General features: G+C 45.8%; 1 protein-coding gene across 1 annotated transcript in view; it reads right to left on the bottom strand.

Annotated features, from left to right (window-relative positions):
- The window catches only part of NTN4 (netrin 4), a 44,551-nt gene extending 23,861 nt beyond the window's left edge, over positions 1-20,690 (bottom strand). Inside the window, 2 exon segments of the mRNA XM_008636558.1 lie at positions 2,870-3,148; positions 20,385-20,690. Of these exon segments, the coding sequence (XP_008634780.1) occupies positions 2,870-3,148; positions 20,385-20,690 (585 nt within the window).
- Position 20,691: the final 1 nt, after the last annotated feature.

Genomic DNA, 20,691 nt, shown 5'->3' with positions numbered 1-20,691 from the left:
ACAAAACCAGAGTTTTCAAACACAAATTCCATTATATTTTAGGAGAAATGGTAGGTGGGGGAATTGCCAGCAAGAGAGGAGCATCATGGAGAGTTTTGCAGCTAGATGGTGATGAGGGCACAGAAACAAATCTCTTATCAGACTCTGTAAAGTTGAACTTTGCTTTGACTTGACTCAGACAAATTGCAGACTGAGGTTTCCCCACTCCAGTGAATGGAGCTACAGCTGCTTCTGCCAGGGTGGAAGGAGCTCCTCTTTGTTCATGAAGCCACCCTGTTTGCATCCCTGAAGGTGTCCGAAGCCAGTATTATCTCATGGCCAAGTGGACTTGCAGTCTCACTTCAGCCATTCACAATATTTACCTTCAAAGCTGCCACCTTCTCAGCACACAATTGTCAAGATTTCAAGAAAAAATACATCCAACAGAAGGAATCCTGAGGCAGCAGGTGGGCCCATGTCCCAAGCTGACCGTCCTGGCCCCTTGGGTCAGAACCCTGCACCAAACCTGCTAGAGCAGCAGCCCCCAGCATTCTCACATACCCACGCTGTTTTGTCAGATCATCTCTGGGTGAGGTGGCTGAAATGCTCCTGGTCACTTTGTGAGATCTGGCTGAGACCTGGCACCTGGCTTAGTGCTGCTGGGATACCCCGACTTACTGCCCAAAGCAGTCCAAGAGAAAAATAAATGTATCACACCTGGGTCTTCTGCTGGCCAAGCAGGGACTGAAACTAAGGCTGCAAGTTAGGATTTTGCCTGTAGGCTGAGAACAAGTGGGGGGGGTTAAGAAAACTTGCACATAGATTTTTTTTGAAAAGTTGTTTGGTTTTTTTTAAACAATCTTAAACATACTTAAATTTTGATGTTGACTCTCTAACTTAGGGCATATTCTTCAGCAGTGCTCTTGTCTAAACAAGCATAAAAACAGAGCCAGATTTTATAATCATATTGTGAAATGCTACTGTGCTTCCCTGCTTTTGTTGTCCTCAGTTTTGCAGTGATGGTTCTGATAAAACCCATGGTGGATAGAGTTACATAAAGACTATACTGAAGTCTCTGTCTCCCTCTTGAATGATTGGTCATAATTCTTCAGAATTATATTTTCTGTGAGTTTTTCAGGTGAAATATATAAAAATGCTCCCTCTCTGAAATCCTACTGTCTTTTCAGAAGTTTTTTGACTTCTACCACTTAAACAGCCACAGACATTGCACTGGCAAACCCCAGGCTGGGTTGCACGAGGCGGCTGTCACTGCAGTCCCTGAATAGCAGTAGCCTCATGCCACAGGAGCCTGGCACGGTCTAGGCTCAGCCAAAACTGCCCCAGTTCTATGATGGAAAATGTGGTATTGGGAGAGGAAAGCTCTTACCGTGCTTTGATCCTCCCTGCAAACCATGGGGCTGTGTCACCCCTACACTGGCACATCTCCCACAGGACATGCAGGATGAGGTGTATGATACAGTAAAATGAGTCAGCCTCACTGTAGAAATGTCACCTTTGGGACTCCTGCCACATAAACACTTATAACCAGAGTTGAATTTCCCCCTCGGGGCCAGTGCAGGGGTTTGTTGCTATTTCTTGCTTTGTTTTCAGTGCGATTTTGGCACTTGCTTCCTTCCCACAGCACTGCCTGTTACCTGCACACTATAGTTGCCGTAGGCTGTAGCCATACTGGAAGCCTATTTGGCTGCAGGCTCTGTTACAACTCTCAGTGGTGCTGCAGGGCACGCTCCCGTGCAATTGTATCCCACCAAAATAATCCTGAGCAAACAGCTCCTTTCAAAGACTTTCGCTCAGGGGACATCTGTGGAAAGCAGAGTACTGCTACTTGAAACAGTCTTATCAATCACAGTGCTGCACACTTTCAAGCTGGTATTCCTTCAAGATGTTGCAAGGCTAGCTCTATTAGAAGGGAAACATGCTGTCTGCTTCATGTCTGAGACTGTAATTTAAGTGAAATGAGAGCTCTCTGAAGAGCTGGACCCCTTACCTTGACTAACTGCCTTCTTTTTTTTAATGATTTTTCTCTTTCTAACATTATTCAGTGCAGTATGTCTGGCTGCTCCGACTTTCCCTCCTGCTCCCCTGCCAGTTTAGGCCGGGGCTGTCAGAGCCAGCCTAGATGGGCAGAAAGGATAAGATGTGCTGGGGGCAGCAAGTGTCCCTGGACTGGCTGGGTGCAGGCATGCCATGCCACAGGCATCCAATGTGTTGGCCACTGCTGTGCCCATCACCTGCCCTATGGGTTATTCGCTCTTGCTTCCCTGGAGTTTAGGTCTTGGCGAGTCCTTAGGAATTTGAGCTCAGAGCTTCTGTGATGGGAAAGCAGAGCACAGGGGTTTTTTTCCAGAGAGAGGTATTGCAAAGTGCAATGGAAAGCCCGTGAGTGAGAGTCAAAATCCATCTTTATCCCCTTGGTTCAAGACCCAACCCAATATCCTTGGATCCTCCAGAAACAATGGTAGTCACATGATACCTGGTACCTTCAGAGAAGCTCTCCTCCTTCTTTGTTATCAGAATGCCCTACATTTTTTATCTTTTAGATATTCTGTTACTGCAAGTTAGCATTTGGGCAGAGAAGAGTGTCAGCAGTTTAAATATTTTTAAAGATCTATCTGAAATTAATAAATTACGTGGAGCACCTTTGAAGGGTGAGAGTCCCACACCAAGATACAAAGGAAGCTCAGCACTTCAGTCCCACATGGAGACCCACCTCCTTTGTAAAGACCATTTCTGCTCACTGTGCTTGGAATCTAGGGCATCACATGTCAAATATCGCATGCTTAGACCTGTACCATACTCTATACCATCCCTGACTGTTTTTAAAACTCCACTTTCTGCAGTGCAGACATCATTGGGTGCATGTACGTACCACATGGAGAACCCCAGACGCCTTGATGGGCTTGAATCCAGCGACAGGGATGCAGTGGTCAGCGTGGCCATTGCAGAAGCAGCTGCCCTTCACGATGAAGTCATAGATGGCATAGTGCAGGGATGGCGGGGGCTGTGGGGCTGGGCTGGCCGGGAGGCAGGGGCAGCCCTGCCGCTCCAGCAGCCGCACGCGCAGGTTGGTGATCTTCAGCTGCGCCTGGGCTTCCGCGCTGTATGGGTCCTCTGCGGCATAAGGTGGTGACAGGGCTCGGAAGATCACCTGGGCAGAGAAACACAGCAGGTGAAGCAGAAAGGAGGATGTCAGCCAGCTCCAGGGTGGGCCATGGGGTGGAATGGCAGTGACAGCATCCTCTGGGAGCATGCGCCAGGCTCTCATGATGCTCTTTCCCCTCTGCAAGGGGTGGGCGCAGCAAATCCACCTCCAACTCAGTGTGCACAGGGTGATTCCCCATGAACCCTTATGTTCCTCTCCACAAGAAGTATGGACCTTATGGATGTCAAGTGACACTTTGCCATTAACTTAAATCAGGGGTGGGTGCCCCTGCTTTGTGGTGTGGCCCAGCACAGGGACCAGCACCCTGCCAAGTAATGTTCATGTGGGGTACTCTTCATTAACATTCCCTCTCCCAGAATGGGTATGTTTTTAAACAAATATAGCTCATATTTCCAAATATTTGGTTCCTATCAGTTCCAGGATGCTTCCTAGTAGAAAAGTGATTAGGTGTGGCAATTAGTGACAGCAAGCTGATAATCAAGAAAACCGAGATAAGAAAGAAAGGAAAGAGGGGGGCTTCCAAAGTTTAAATAAATACTTATCATTCATTCTTTATTTTAACTTCAGTCTGATTGAATAGGTAAATATTGGCTCAAGCTGAATATTGAGAGCATTAGATAAAAATTACCAATTTTCTTGAAAAGGTTTATTTTAAAGTTTTTGGTCTAGCTGCCTACAATGAGAAAGCAGAAGTATATACTTCATATGACTACCATTTACATAAAATAACACATTTATGACACCTGTATTAGCTACTGGTACATTCAACTTACAGTGACACTTTCTGAATAGTTCAGTAGTTTTTCACTGAACAGTCACTGATGGCTTGATGAACTACAATAATTAAAAACAACATTTGAGCAAATCGCTTGGGTGTTTGAGGGTGTGATGCAGCCTAATGACTCAATGCACTACACCCAGCAGTGATTTAAAACCTCCTCAAACTACCCTGCTGAAACCACCCATGCCACCCAAAATGCTGGCCAGCCTCTTGCAGGCAGCAAGGAGGTAGCTATTATTTCCCACCTGGTGAGAGGCAGGGCACAAAATTTCTGCTGTTGCTGTCAGGGGTCACAGCTTCCTACCCCTAAATCCACTCCTTCCAGAGAAAGCAGCTGATATGCTTCAGCTGATGAAGGCTTCCCTTTTATTTGATCAGGATCCACAGATCCTGGAAATAATGACCACGGTGCTGCCAGCTGGCCTGCCCACAAGCTTTGCCTACCAGCTGCTGCTTCCATCAGCCCCACCACTGCTGGCACTGCTCCTGGCTGGGACCTGGCTTTTCTCCAGAGCTGCCAGAATCCAGCCAGAGGAAGCTTTGTCTCAGCCTGGAAGGAGATTTAGCCCTTGTTTTGGAGCTGAATGGCAGCAGCATGCTTTTGCGTGCCCCGCTAGCCTGCCAAGCACAGTTGCTGCAGCATGCTGGTGGCAGCGGGGCTCAGCTGTGCTGGAGCTGGGTGTTGCATGCTGGCAAACCCATCGTGGCTGCAGTTCTGCACTGCCATGCTGCAAACACTCCCTCCCAAAGGTATCTGGGCATCTTCTGCCAGAAAGACACAGGTAAAGGAGAAGGTTAACTGGGACAGGTGGTCAAGGGACAAGGCTGCTGAGCGCACTCCTTGTGCAGAAGTGTTGAGTCCAGTGAGGGGTATTAATAAACAGTAACACACTTCAAAAGAGGTCTTTTTCCCCCCTCTCTTTTAGGGATATAGAGAGTTTGTCTTCTTTCTTAAAATAAAAATATAAACCAGATATCAATAGGAACCCAAGTGAACTCCAACTACCAAGTCCTGCACTTCTACCCAAGGCTTGTTATTTACCCAAATTTAAATCAATGTCATTCTGATCACATTTACTTGTAAGTGGTTTTGTGAACACAAGATGCTTTCAGATATGGAAAGAAAATTCCTTGGGAAAAATCCAAACTGGAGACATTGATTTCCTTTTAGTGGAGTTGGTAGAAAATGCCGGGTCAAGAATTTTCAGTAAAAACTAGCATTTTGGGTGTCTTGATATTACATAAATTGCATCTCAGAGAATTCTTTGTCCTAATTCAGATGAGAGCAGGGAAGAAAATATATAAATGGGAACAATTTATGCTAGATGGAGCTGTAGACTTTCTTCTCATGTTTTCAGTTTTCCTTATTTATCTATCCCTGTTTAATGCATGTGGCTGATGTTTGTGGTTCTAGTAAAGACAATCGCAGCAAGGAAATCAATAACCCTGAGTGCCTCTGCACTGACAGAGTTAAGTCTTGTCTGTGTGGAATTCAGGGGGAGTTGTGCTGCTGATTTCAACGGAGCCAGTATTCCTGCTCAGACCCTAAAATGCCACAAACATTTCTTTTTATGGCTACATGAAAACAGTGATGCTAAACATGAGCTCTATCTGTAATTCCCAGGGGCTGCGGGCTCTCAGCTGCTCCCCCCTGGCTGTCCTGTATTGCTCTGGCTGTGCCCAGCAGCGCTGGCCTGGGGAGCTACACTGTGCCCTGCAGCTGTGTAACAGAGTGAGCCTGGTCTCAGCGCTGCCAGGACAGTAAACATCCCCATCCCTCCGTCCCAGACCCTGGCAGCTCTGCTTTAATAAAATACTAACTGGTCATTATAACATGTAGGGCATCATACAAATAGCCATTCTCTGCTCTGACACAGCAGATTCAGCTGGGATTCTACAGGCCCTCAGACAATGCATAATAAGGTTAAGGATGCGTTTCCCAGCAAGATTTCCCTTTTCAGTCGTTAACATCACTGATTTATCCCAGCTGGTCTCAGGAGTCTGCACATGACTGGAGCCACACTGGTCTCATACAGCTGTCATGGGTGATTTCCAGCAGCCCAGCCACACATACACACATGGGCAGTGCCAGATTTACTGCTTTTACCTCTTCTTGGGCTGTTCCATGCAATTGTCCCACCAGTAGGATGGGCACAGGGCTACTGATGAACCATGACTTGCACAGCAGACCTGCCCAGGTTTTCACGCCTCTGGTTCTGCTGGCAACTCCCAGCTACTGTAGTCAGTGGTCTCTTCAACCAAAATATTGCTTAGTTTTAACAGTGTAGGGGAAGGGTGTAGGAACAATTGGAAAAGAACATTTTGTCAACATGTTTGTGCATCTGATGAGGTTTTGCAAGCCCATTGTCTCCCTGGTGCCACTGGGTAGGCCTTTGGTGCCACTGTCCAGCCAGGATTCTGCTCTGCTGGCAGCAAGCCTCACCAGTAAGCACCTCATGGTGACCAGACCTCCGTCTTTCCCACTCAAGTCTGTCTCTGTGTATGAGGCCTACTAACAAAATATCAAACCCCAGCATCACAATGTTAGGCAGATGATGTGACTTATGCAGTAGTCAGCCCCACATATGATAGCAAAGTGTGGAAGGCCCTGATCATTACACCAGCAGCTCTGAAAGGTATGGACTAATTAAAATTTGATATTTTGTAAAACAAGTTGGAAGTCATACATTGAAGCCCCCCAGCATTTTTGTGCTTTGCATCCACATTATATCCTATCAGAAAGATGTTTTCATTCCCAGTGTTGCTAGCTCACTATAAATCTTATGATATTTGGGATTCTTCTTAAATACAGTCCCAGGAACTGAACCTTTATCTCAGCTTCCATTGAAAATGAAGTATCTAGCAATAACTCATGCCACCAACCAGGAGGCAAATAGAACCACTAAGAAACAAAATACCTAGTCCTTGGGGTAATGTTCATTCTGTGACATGTGGAATGATGCTGTTGGATCCCATGTGCTGTAACAGCAACCTCTGCATGAAGGAACATCAATTGAGGAGCGATTTAAAAGTTGTACAGAGACTTTTTTTGTCATGGTGGTGGTCTTTCTACACAGCCAAATAGGAGCTGTAGTCTGCAGTCTCTGAGTGAGGAATGCCACTGCTGTGCCTCAAGAGGGTTGGGCTCACCTGACCCTCTTAGTTCGATGCCTGTTGATTGCAGGAGGGAGCCCACTCCACTCCCAGGGGAAGGCCATTCCACTCCCAGGGGAGCAGGAGTGGATAAGCTGTTCCACAGTGCCTTGCAAGTACCATGGAGTAAAAATACTCTGCTCTGCTCTTCAGTCAGACCACTGCAGCTGTCTGCAGTTTGGTCACATCATTACATAGACAGCCTCTAATAAATTTCCACAGGGTTTCCATTTCCTTATGGGCTGTCATGAGCGACTCTTGCTCTGTTGATTATTTCACAGGTTCTAGTGGGAGAAGAAGCCTGAGCTCCTCATCATTCCGCAGATGCAGAAATGTAGCCCTGTATATAAATAAAGCAGCAGCCATGGACATGGTGCACTCAAGTAACCACTTGCACCACAATGACCTTGATATATAAATACCTAAAGTCCCTTTGCAAGAAGTACACTAATATGTTTACACGTGAGAGGCAACAAAAGGACATCTTTATATATAAACTTCCACAGTGGGAAGGAAAATGCTAATGAATGATTTCAACAGCAACAAAACAGGCCATTAAGTCGAAGTTGCCTGAGGAAGTCAACAGAACCAACAAAAGATTTTCCAGGAGTAAAAGTTTCTTGATGAGTCACGGGCTCACCTCCACCAAACGAAGCTGCAAGGGCCCGGATCTTTGTCAAGATGCAAATGTCCAGAGCAATAAAGTGGATCAGGATATATCCTTCAGGATACAAATGCCTTTGACATTGAAGAAACATGGGTGATCCACAAAAAGCTTCTTCCTCACAGATCTTCAGAAACAGGCACAGTTACAGAGGCTTTGGACAGGGTCCTGCAGCTGCCATGCACGTGCTCATTCCCTGGGTCCCAGCACCTGGCCAGAGGTGCCACGCTCCAACCTCCAACTGGGAGCCTGGCCTCAGCCAGGAAGGCAGCAGGAGATGGTTCATGAAATGGCAACATTGATAAATTACAGAGAGAACAACTGGATAGGGGACTCAAGAAGCATATACACATGGGAACAAGCCAACAAACAGGAATACAGCAGAAATAAAAGCAATAAACAAATATTAAAAACATTAACCACATTTTTACTTGGTTGTAAATGAAAACCAGGGTGGTAACATTGCATGAAGTGATGTGTGATTTCTTTCCAAAAGAGACTGATGCACTCTACCCTGTATTGTCTGACCTGGATGCATGAAAATGTATCTGTAAGTACTCTACAATAATGACCTACCCGTACTAGTGATTCATTAGCTCAGGGGCATTTGATAAATTCAGTACTGGTTTACTTGATATCTGCTGGTGGATTTATTCCTTTCAATGTATTTTACAGGAGCAAAAGAAAAAATAGTATGAATAAAGAGAATGAAAAGTTTGTTGTCTTATCCAGATAGACAGCAAAAACAGTGAGGGATGTGCATCACTTTACAAAAAGGCATATGATGTCTAAGTAAGTGTTTAACAGAAAAGTTAAGGTTTGCATTAGGAGTCTGCAGTGACTCTTGGTATGTAGGCACTAAATAAATGTGCTTAATTGGCCTGTATTCTGGGGCCCTGTGGAATCTCCACGTCACTGAAAGTGATCTGATTTATTTAGTGCCTGGACAAGGCTCTGAAAATGTAGACAGTAAATGCAGTGGTGGAGCTCTGCCAGCACATCCAGGACCTCAACCCTTTGCCTCCTGAAAAATTTCCCTCCAGCACAACAAGCAGCTGAGGCTAGACACTGCTTGCCTGGGGCTGGGGCTGAGGTGAAAGTAAGCCCTTGTCTCTGACATCCTGGCTCTGGGATTCCCAGCTGTGTGCCCAGCATTGCCTCACATCTGCTTGTGTTCACAGGCCTTGGCTGTCACTTCAAACCATGGCACAAGCTGAGATGGGCCATGCTATATCACTGCCTGGTACGCTTCTGCCATCCCCCAGCCACTGCCTGCTTGCACCCTGTCCCCCTGCGCCTCCCTCCACAGCCAGAGCAGCCCATCCAACAGCCCAGGAACTCTCCTGTAGGCACTACCCGAAAGTGGCAACTGCTTTCAGCCTTGGCTGGTCTTGTTCAGAGAAGCTTAGTAGGGAAATTTTTTTATGGCAATTGAGCTTTCCTACTCAATAGATGTAAAAGTTATAAGCAGTAAATTCTCTTGGTAAACATTATGGAAAGCTCCCAGGCAGCAATAAGACTGGTTTCCAGAAAAGTGTAACTGAAAATATTAGTAATGATGCAATATGCATGCCAGCTGTCAACCTGGCACAGTGTCTGCTTTCAACTTCCACCCAAGAAATGTATTAAGAGCAATAAGCTCATCATCACCACAAAAGCCTGATTGATGGAGCTGGATGTAAATTTAGCTGCAGAAATACGCCAGTCAGGTGCTCCCCCTTCAAAGAGAGCATTCTCACACCTCTTTCACACACTCCTGCTTAGTCACCTTCAGTGCTGCAGAGGAATCTTGGAGCTAAGACCATTCTGTGCTTGTCCCCCTGTGCCTTCCCAGGAAAGAGTAATTAAGCTTCTCACACCAGAACCTGTGCAGGGTAGACTGAGATGAGACTGTCTTACTGTTCATGTGAGGATGGCTTGACTTTCAAGGTTTGCTGTGTCATGCAGCAAGACTCAAGCTGCACCAATGAATCTAATTTGGTACCCTTGGGGAACAGGAACAGTCCTACCTGCCCTGACACCTTTGGGGACCTTTTTTTTTTACAGTGGGAAGCCTCAGGCACAGGAGCTGCCTGGTTTAACACAGTCCCTCAGCCCTGCCAGTGCAGGATCAGCTCAGGCACGCCGACTGTGAGATGCATTGTCTAAACACCAGACCTAGTGCTGGCAACAACCAGCAGATTCCCTGCCCTCGTATGCCTTCTGAGAGTGACAGATACTCTGCAGACAGCTCCTTCTGTCTCCCGCTTTCAGTATTGAGGATGCAACTCTATGCTAGCGTTTACCCTCCTGGCCAGTATATTAGTTTCTGTGATTTTCTGCATCAGTGTGGTCAAAATCTGCCAGGCTCTCCTTGGCTCTTCCTGGAGGGGACAGCTGTGTCTGCAGAGGAATATTTTGCTTGCAAAATTAGTTCCCTACAGAAAAGGGCCCTGTGCCATTGCACTGCGTGTGTATCCAAGTCCCGGCCCATCAGTCCACTCTAAAAACCTCTGAAACCACTGTCTAATTTCAACCACTTTTTGGAGATACACCTTAAAGGTGTTAAGCTCCTGAAAGTTTTAAGAAAACAATCTCGTTGCTTCACAAAATCAAGCCTGTTGGACTACTACCCCCTGTGAAGAAGGCTGCTAGAGCCACAATGCAGGTACCTTCTACTGACAAAACAGACTTATTTCATATATCACCACACCAAGCAACAAGATTTTAGGAGAGAAACCTATGTGCATTTCTGTGCTATGTTCATTGCAATGACCCTAGGCTAAAAAAAGACTGGTCTTCTTTTTGGCAGATGCTGCAAATAAATCATATGGTGTGGAAAGTTCATCAGCCTAAGCTGGGCAGGTAGTACCCACCAGCTCCTCTAAAACCCTTCTTCATTTTTCTGCCTGTCAGACAAAGTGGACTGCAGGGAAGAACAGTCTCTTTTTCTTGTGGAGAGGTGCATACTTCAGCATCTACTGGATGAGGTGAAACAGCAATAGAAATTGGAAAACCTGCCCTTCCTCTGCCACTGCAGAGAGGAGACCATCAGAGACACTAAGATCACTGTGAGCATTGGAATCTTGCAGGTCACAGTGTTTAGCACTTGATCAACATCCCCAAGCAACCATGACAGAAACCCACTGCATACCACCAGTAGCAGTCCCTGAGCTCCTTGAGATTCTGGAGAAATGTCACTCCTGCAGCAACCTTAACAAGACTGCTTCATATAATTTGATGTAAGACAGCATTTGGCCCATGCCTCCAGCCCTTCTGCAGTTTTTACAGCACATAAATCAAGGCAAATAATCCCTTGCCTCACCATCCAAAAGTTATGCAATCTTACAAAGATTTCAGGAGGAAAATCCAGCTATTTCAAATAATCAGCCCTCGCAAATTAATTTATACCAAGGTAACTTTTATCTTTTGGGAAACTCAAAGCATTCTTCTGCCATTCTCAAAAGCGAGAAGCTGTACAGGCAGAGCTCCTACTCACATGCAGCAGCTGGCCAGTGAGGGGCTGGAAAAGGCACAAGGAGAGCTAGGCAAGACCTTTGGGATTTCTCCAGGATCCTTGAAATCTCTGGCAATAATCAATCTGATGAGAGCCATCTTCTTAGCTTCTCTTTAACATCTGACTACACAATTTCATTAGATGAAAATGAAACACTGCTAGGTCATTCCTGTCTTCATGCAGACAATGATCACTAAAGTAATGTTCTTATCAGAAAAATCTCTCTACAGCTCAAAACTCTTGGATTTCTTCATCTCCGATTAATAGTGCTTCTCCAATAATTGACAATTTATTCCACAATGGCTCTATTTTGCCTAACCATTACTTTCACTCATCAAACAGATAGAAACACTCAGTTTCTAGGCTCACAAAACTCTCCAGATGCATTATATCATTGGCTATGAACTACCAAGAAAAACAATTATTGCCTTTTTCTCATCTTTAGAATCACCATTTCCAAGGCTGCACTAGCTTAGTCAGGAAAATGAACCAGCACAGCTCAGCTGATGATATGAAGTCCTTTGACCCATCAGCAAGAAAGATGGTATTTAAATACTCTTCCCTCCAGCAATTCCCCTCCTTTCCCCATCCCCATAAAAGATTTATGTTCTCAGCCTTGGCCTGTCGGCAGTACCTGTTGTGCATGTGGAAGACCAAAAAAACCTGGAGCTACCTCCAAAGAGCCAGACAAAGGACTGGACTTGCTTCTTCATTGGCAGGGCTGTAAGAAAAGCTGGCTCACTCCCCAGAGCTGCAGAATAACCTCGTTAACAGCTTCTGAGCACAACACACCACTGCAAAAGCCTGAAAGGCAGCAGGTTAGTGTTTCAGTAACTGTAGTGGTACTAAGGATCAAGGGGATTTCTTTCAGCCCAAGAGTAACACAGTTCCATGAATATTTTTCAGTTGCTCTTGTTTATAATGAAAAGGCTTTGTGTCTGTAGGTTGCTTAAACTACCCAGCTACCACGAGCTAGACTTAATTCTAGGAAAAAGAACACCTGTCTGAATTCTACGTAACTACACACTGTCCAAAAGGTCACAAGGAACAGCACCCCTCCTTCAACCCATAGCTATAGATTTTGATTACTGGAATGAGGGATGCTGCAGAGAGACTGGTGGTAAAATACTCATAGCATATGCATCTAGTAAATTTGGTTCTGGGTATTAACTTCTTCCTGTAAAATGTTACCCAGGGAGAATTTGAGAACTTCACCATTTGTGTAGGATTTTGAACGTTGTTAGACTGGGTGTCTCACACTGACACCCACTGTTGCATGGCGATTAATCTCAAAGGAGCTTTTGATCCAAAACTTCTGAGACATGTCAATACATTCCTTTAGGTTACACGCTTCCCATGTAACCAGTTGTATCCAGGAATCTCAAAGAGAAATGTGGCAGTCCTACTTTCCAGCCAGAGAACTGGAAGCTGAATAAGTGAGCTAGCCTTCTCTTCATCCAAAAATGAACTGTGAAATGAAGCAGTGGGGTGCAGTGCCTGAAGAGAGGCTCTGGAGGCACCGTTAAAATCCTGTGGCACTTTTCTCAAGGGAAGCAATAGTCCCACTAACAAGGCCAGATGCCAATTTACAGAATTAAATTCTGCCTACCCAAACTGCTCTTGTTTCATGTGGGTACAGCGCTCTTCACATCCTACATAAGAAGTTTGGAAAGGGTCTCCTGGAGCCCTGGGACCCATTCCCTCCTGCTGTTGGCAGCCTACAATATATCCCCTTTCATAGACTGGTCAAGCTCCCTCCAAAGAATAATTCGTTTTAGCCATAGTTGGAGGTGGATCCAGAAGCAGTTGTTAGAAACTTGCTGTTCCAAACGGGACTGCTGATATGCACTGTTAAACACTGGCTATGTTCCATCCCAAAGGCGGCTGCATTTCGAGAGCTGGCCAAGCAGAGGGCCAACCCCCAAGTGCCAAAAGCACTGGGAAATCCAGGAAGAAAAGGAGACGATCCTATGGGCTAGTTGTAATGGGAGAAATCATGCAGAGGATCATGGGGCAGGTTGGAGAAGCATCTTGCTCTTCACATGCCCTTGTCCTTCAGAGATGCTGAGCATCTAGGAGGCCTCATTAGCGGCCATGTCACTCCTCTAGGATGGCCCATGGGAAAGGGGGAGGGATTTATCACAACCTGGCCCACAGATCTGGCAGTATCATGCCTGGTACTCCACATACAGAACACTTTAAAGGCAGGTGCTGGTGCCCTGAAAACAACTGTTGTGTTGCTCAGCCCTGTTGGTGACTGAACTCTAAAGTATCTTTTATGGTAAAATTCGTCAGAGACCAAAGGTTCGTCTCCACATGTGCCCAGAATGGCCCTTTTCTCCTGTCCTCCCAGGCACAAGTGAAAACTGAGCTAAAGTTTCCCATTTTCCCCTGATTCGCTTTTTGCTGCCCCATTATTTAAAGGGAGAATCTCCTCTACTGCTGGAAATCTGAACTGGCTTGTAAACCCTCCACAGTGCTTGGGAAGATGGGCTTCCCTGCCAGGAAGGAAAGCTTGAGGACCAAACCAAGGGATGCACCTCACCACAGCCATCAGCAAGGTGGCTGGGTGGTGAGATGGTGTCCTGCTGGTGTGCTGCTACTGCCAGATGCCACAGCCTAGGATTTCTAGGCTATATAATTTTATTGACTCTAGTTTCATATACTTCACCTCATTAACGATTTCCCTAGAAATCATTATTCTTATGCTTATGGAACAATGGTCTGTGGGTTTGTATTTCCCACTGATTCATTTATTAAATGTCTTTCACATTGTTCTCTCCCCACTTTCCCCTGCCCCTAGCCCTGGCCACTCCCTCAGGCTCTCCCTATTGGTTCCTGTACCCCAACTCCGCCCATGGACCGCCCCTGCGATCTGACAAAACCACCCTGCGGCTGGCTCACAGGGTCTTTCTGCCTCTGGGGACCACCAGGAAAAGATATAACCATTGAAGGCCCTCTGAAGCCCTCGTGGCGGAACCTTTCTCACCTCCTTCACCATCACTGTGCTGTAAGGCTGATAGCTGCAGGAACAAGAGTGCGAGCTGTCCGAAATGGACTGCAGGAGGGTGAAATGGTCACTCTGCCCTAAGCAGCTCCGCTGAGCTCTCTGGGAAAGCTGCAGCTTGCTAAGCCAAACCTAGCACTGCAACAATGGTCCCTGTGTCTTGCTGGATTCAGTGATATAATGCAAAGAGCTGGACAGGGTTTGGCCATCACCCCAACCACCCCTAGCTGAACAGACTCTCCTTTGCACATAGCATTTCTGAACAGAGCCCAACAATTTGTGTTTTTCCAATGATAGGATGATCAGGAAGATGCTGTTAAAGAGGTCTTTTTCCTACAAAGGGCACTTCTACAAAATGTAGAGATGAAAACATACTTCCCTGGGTATGTTCTTGCATGTCCTGAGCACTGCTGAACGCCTGTCAGGATACCTCTTTCCTTCTCATCAGTTTGGGCCTTTGTTTTCTCTCTGTGCAGACATTGGTGGCACAGGACAATTAAAAAAGATGTTTGCAGCCCTCTAATAGGTTGACATCCCAGGCTGTTTTGAGGTTATTCTTGCATATTTGCCCAGGTTTTCTGTGGAGCACTACAAGTGACTGAACTCAAATCTCCTGTTACCCACAAGATCCTTAAAGGATCTCAGCACAATGAAAATGCAGCTTCAGTTCAGGACAATGATGATAAGCTTGAAAACCAAGCTTATTCGGGCCTAAAAGGTAAAAAAACCCCAACCAGACAGAAGTTTCTACAACTCAAAATCAGGACTCAAAAATAAAAGTTACTGACTGTCTTTAACTCCTATTTGTGTCAGCAGCGAGTGTTACAACCACTCACAGTCTGTCATGGTGAGACTTGTGAGTAGAAAGACACAATTTACTTCTGCCCTATGCAGCTAATTTCAGGCAAAACCAGTAGGGCTGGTGTCCACATCCTCAAGGAAGAGAGGCAGGCTGCATGCAGCAACAGTGAAAGGCAAAACGTGAAGTTTTTTCCGTTACGGAAGGCATGAGATCAATAAAATGCTCAGTAAGACACGCATCCCACAGCAAAACAGTGGTAATGTGATGTTTCAAAAGTTAAAAGCATGTTAGAATTTGTTGCTGGAATATAATCAAGCTGCAAATATGCCTCTTCTATAAATAGCACACAGCAACAATAGCTGAGGTCTCCAAGTGATTTATTAGCAGTATTCTAAATAGATGAACACTAAAATAAGTTACTAATTTACTAAAATCTTGTCAAGGAGACTCTGCTTCAGTAAGCCCTTTTATCCTGGAACTTGTCTAAATGGGGACACTCAGGCGAGCTAATCTGAATTGACCACAGATGGGAATGTAAAGTGAATGAGATAATTGCATTGCAGAGTGGACAGTCACTCTCACTCACAGTTAAAGAATTAACATCTGCTAAGGGCCCCTTGTGGATGAGCCCTCAACAGTGATCCCTAGCCAAGGATAATTTTAAGATTAGAGTGTCAAAAAGGAAATACTAATATGATCTGAACTATGGGAGGGAAGACAGCCTTTTATGCATACTGGTAAAATTAGTATTCTTGTCTAAGCATGAAGCTGAAAGAGTTTATTTCTGCATCTTGTTTACTGGGATCAGATTATGTTTGGCTGGTGAATCCAGTTCTGATTTCCCTTGCAATAATGTGGCTGAAGGGTTACACCCTGAAAAACAGCGAAGATACTCAGCATTTGTAGCATTTTTGTATGATTCAGGCTAAAACTTGGCCGTAGCCTTTCTTTTAAAACATTGGTGATACAAGGCTAACATTTAGAGGTTTCTGCCTATGCTAAACAAACTGCTGTTGTGAAACAATTAATTCACTGTATTAATTAATTCACCTCAAATAGGCAGATGCTTGAACCTTGCTGGAAACCCAGCTTGGCTATACCAAGGTTGGGATGCCAGGGCAGGAGGTGGGCACCCACCATCTGCCCCCCTTTCCTGCTCTCTACTGAGGAGAGGCTCAGTTGGTTTGTTTAGCTTCTGTATCCTTGCAGAGAAATCGCTGACTACTTTGCTGGTTGTTGAAACAGTGTTTCTTCTTTGCATAAGGTCAGACTACAGCCAGGCTGCCCTGGTACGGAGCTCGGCTCAGCAGAGCCCCTGAGCTCTCTGGGCACATGCTGACCTGTGAACTCATGCTTACTTCCACCAAGAAAACCATTTAGACCGAACCCATGGCATTTTAGTGCAGTGTTCCAAACATCAGTACAGCCTTCAACCTCTTTGCTTGGCAGTTCTGCCCAGATTTGTCCTTTCCTTCCTAATCCCACCACTGGGTGGTTGATCCTCCATCTCTTGCCTGCCTCAGGCTGGAGCCACATCCACATCAGAGATAACCATGTTCAGTGGACTTGCAGCATTAGGGACAGGAAGTAAAGAAGAGCAGGGACCTGCCAAGTCCCTGATGAGGTGATTCTACCTATCAATAGACCTTCCAAGTGCCGCACATGGCGTGTGACACTTCTCGTCTGGTTCCTGCTGCTGAGGTGGCACCCAGCTTAGGTGACTGCAGCATGGTGCCACTTTCCAGAAGTATCTCTCTCCCAGTGCTCTCCACCATCCCAGTCCCACCACTGCAAAGGGAAGCCCAGAGCCACACTGCTACAGAAGGATGAAAGGCATCTCCCAGAGCTATTTCAGCATTTCTGAGGTCTGAATCTTTGAAATGAACCTAGAGGCTTGGCAGCTTGTTTTCTTCACTACCATAAATCTCCTCAAGATCAACATCATGGTAAATACTGATGAGGGAGGATTTTTGTCGTAAGAGTTGAAGTCAGCATCTAAGGAATGACTCATGATGATGAGGGCAGAATGCAAAAACTCTAATCTTTCTTTTCAATCAAAAGTGAAGCAGATACACCTTTGACCCAAATTAAGACAGGTGATATATTGAAAAGAGGCCCTAAGCCTCTGAGTTCTGCGGGGTTCTGCACTCTGATGCCTTGAACTGGGGCTTGTAGGCTCTTTAACAATCGGCAGAAATGCAGGTGGATCAGCACCGCCTGCTCTTTGCAAAGGGTAAAACCAGAAACCACCAGCCCTACAAGCCATAGGTCTGTGCCTACCTCCAGTGACATTTGGGGTGAGTCACCACCACCTGAGGCCTCACCTGAGACAAACTGCTCATCCAAGGGGATAGCAGTGAGTGAGCTGCCAGCAGCATACAGAGACCCCAGCATCCTGCAAAATCCTGCGAGCCCTTAACACCATGCCCGGAAATGCACATGTGGCGTTGAAATGTCTGAAGTGTGAGAAAGCAGTATACAGACAGTGGGACACACAGTTTGGATCATGGGTTACAGTTGTTACATCACAGTTAAAAAAAAAAAAATCTCAAAAGTTAAAAAAGAAATCCCATGGCAGTCACAGAATTTGTAGTTGTGCTTTAAAGAAAATGAGTAATACCCTTCAGAGTAATGAGTAATACCCTTCAGACATGAACATTTTGGATGACTGCATATTTGAAACCACTGTTTCAAGAGAAATTACTGTTTCCATATGTCTGAAATTCAGTGCTTCCAAAGTGGGAGTAAAGCACAACATAACTCCAAACAGAACACAAAACTCTGATGTTTCTTTAGGTCAGATACATGTTGCTATTGGCAGCTACTAGTAATTGCTGGAATGCAGCACACTGTAATAAATTAAATGGGATATTTGCTAAGCATGCAGGCTTGCCGTCTGGAGAGCTGCTGCTATTACTTTGCAGGTAAAAAGTGGTATTTAATTGCAGGAAACTGAAGTGTACCATACGAGCAAAATCTTCTAACCTCCAGCCCCTTGGATGCAATACTTGTTTAAAACCTGGAACAATTAAATGCTCTTGATTTATATGCTTCTTTGCAATAACACAGACTAAAGCCATGCCAAAAGAAGAGATCCCACAGAAGCAAGCTTGGTACATAGCCTCTTTTTGCAGCATGCTACTGCAGATGCATCAAACACTACCAAATTACTTTTCATCTTGAGACAGGCATTGGTTTCTGCACACAAGACCTTGGTTCTACTGTCCCCACACATTGCACCAACCCAGGGAGGAGCTGGCCCGAGGCCAGGATTTGCACAGGTTCTCTCCAGGCACAACCCCCATCCTGGTGTGCAGTGACCACAATGAAAACTGCACCAGGGTGCTAGCAACATGGGACCCAACACCAATGAGACAAATGCTGCCTTGTAGAATGTCCTGGGTTTCTCACCCCTGAGTAAAAATCACTGGAAAGCTGAAAAAGTCATATGTCCCAGAGAAGTCCCATTGGCTGGCCTAAGAGCTGTGGATCTCAGTCCCTACACTCCATCACAGGCTGGCATAGGTTTAGGATTCAGGTGGTGGGATACAGAGGCTGGCACAAATACTGAGGGCCTGAGAAATTCCCAGTGGGGTACATACATCCTTTCTTTTGTGGGTCTCACTTTGTAGTTAGCCCTGATTCAGAACCACAAAATTGTTTGGATGGGAAGAGCCCTCCAAAGATAATCTAGTCCAGCATCCCTTCCATGGGTAGGGACATATTTGAGTAGATCAGGTTGCTCGAAGTCCCATCCATACAACCTGGCCTTGAACACTTCCAGGGATGAGGCATCCACAGCTTCTCCGGGTAACCTGTTCCAGTGCCTCATGATCCTCATAATCAAAAAATGTCTTATGTCCAATCTAAATCAATTTCAGTATAAAATGGTTGCCCCTTGTCCTGTCATTAAAAAGCCATGTTGAAAAGTCTTTCTCCACCTCTCTTGTAAGCCCCTTTATATATTGCACTCTGAAAGGAAGTTTAGGCAGCTTTTGGGGGGCACAAGCAAAGGATGTCAGGAAAAGAAAGAAAGATAGCACTTTTTCTAACCAACCATTTGATTTAAAATGTAATGGAATAGTCATTCTGGATCTGTCTGACAGGTCTGGATGTTTCTGAGCTGATGAGAGCATGGAACAACTTCTCCTAGGGCAAGACACTGGCTACCTCCTGTGACACAGCTAAGAGATGCACTTTGGTGAAAAAACAGCTCTCAGTATTTCTGCAGAGAGTGGCTTCCTAGCCAGAGCATGGCTAGAGGTGACCACAAATGATTGCAAAGGGGTCTGAATACATGATTTTTCTCAACATGAATGCTGGTCTCCAAGGATCGGGCTTTCACCTCAAAACCAGTTCTCAGCAGAAACTACAATGACATAAGTGATCTCCTGATTCACTAACCAGATTTTACCCTTTCTCCGTGTTAGACCGGAGGGGAATTTTGATTAAGCTTTTAGGCAAGTTTATTAAATTAGGCCACTAGAGGGAGCAGCCCTTAAAGTCCAGAGCTGGCCGCCGGGGATGCGTCCCCACGAGACGGGGACCCAGGAGGGCGGCCCCATGGCCGCGGCTCCGAGGGGAAGCTCTCCAGCACTGGGGGACAGAATTGCACTGAGGGAAGAGTATTATTGGTAGCGCCTCCAAATGCATCATTTGTTATCTGCTGTTTCTGATACTGAAAATCATCTTTCACATATTTTTTTTTTCCTTAGCAAATATGATGTCTTTCTTCTTTTTTTTTTTTTTCTCCAAAGTTCTTTTCACATAAGTGTGCACAGGAAAAAAGAAGACAAGATACAAGTTTTAAAATTACCTGGCTAACCTGGTTTATGGGAACCATACTTCAGTGTGTGGTGAGTAGCTTTGGCTGGTTACACGCCTACTTCTCAAAGAAGGCAGTTACTATTAGAAGTCGATCTGGTGATTATTAATTTTAACATAGTTGCATTTTGGTCAGACTGATTTGCATCACCTCAAAACCACACGCCTGCAAGATCTGGAGAAAGCTGTCCAGAGTGACGTTCCCTTATGCATTCCTGAGGAATTAGCAGCACCTGCCTAGGTTGCAGTTGTGCAGGGGAGTTCACCAGGTGAAAGAAAAGGAAGTTTTTGGAAAAGAGAGGGACTACGAACTCCGCAAAGCAAGAGGCAGGGCGGTGCTTACATCACCTAGGAATGAATTACGTTAATTCACCTTGTGCGATGACAAGAGATGCTGGTGTAGTGAAATATGAAGCGTAAACACCGGCGCAGAGATTGCAGAGAGAAAGGGGGCTGGAGCAGGGGCTTTCTCGTCCCAACCCAGGCAGACTTACCTCTCCTCCAGTGCAGGGGAAGGGGCTCGAATATCTGGAAGTGCAAATGGCTCCTCTCTGCGTCACATCATCCTCCAGCCCGAAGGTGGCCGAGCAGTTAGCAGCAAAGTACTTGTAAGGCTTCCACGTCTCGCCGAAGTCCTGGGAGCGCTCCAGCACCATGGCAGCCGGCCTGGGCGACTTGAAGACCATAATCAAGTGAGTGAAGTAGAAGGTGGCTTCCAGGTCCAGGCGGATGGTCTCGCGGGGGGCGTCCTGGGCCGCCTGCCACCAGGTGCGGGGCAGGCGGAACGGGGAGTCGGCCATG

This window comes from Corvus brachyrhynchos, unplaced genomic scaffold, assembly GCF_000691975.1.
Source record: "Corvus brachyrhynchos isolate BGI_N302 unplaced genomic scaffold, ASM69197v1 scaffold56, whole genome shotgun sequence".
In the NCBI taxonomy this organism is placed as follows: domain Eukaryota; kingdom Metazoa; phylum Chordata; class Aves; order Passeriformes; family Corvidae; genus Corvus; species Corvus brachyrhynchos.
The sequence above is the reverse complement of the archived record's forward strand: the minus strand, read 5'-3'. Positions and strand labels throughout refer to the sequence as shown.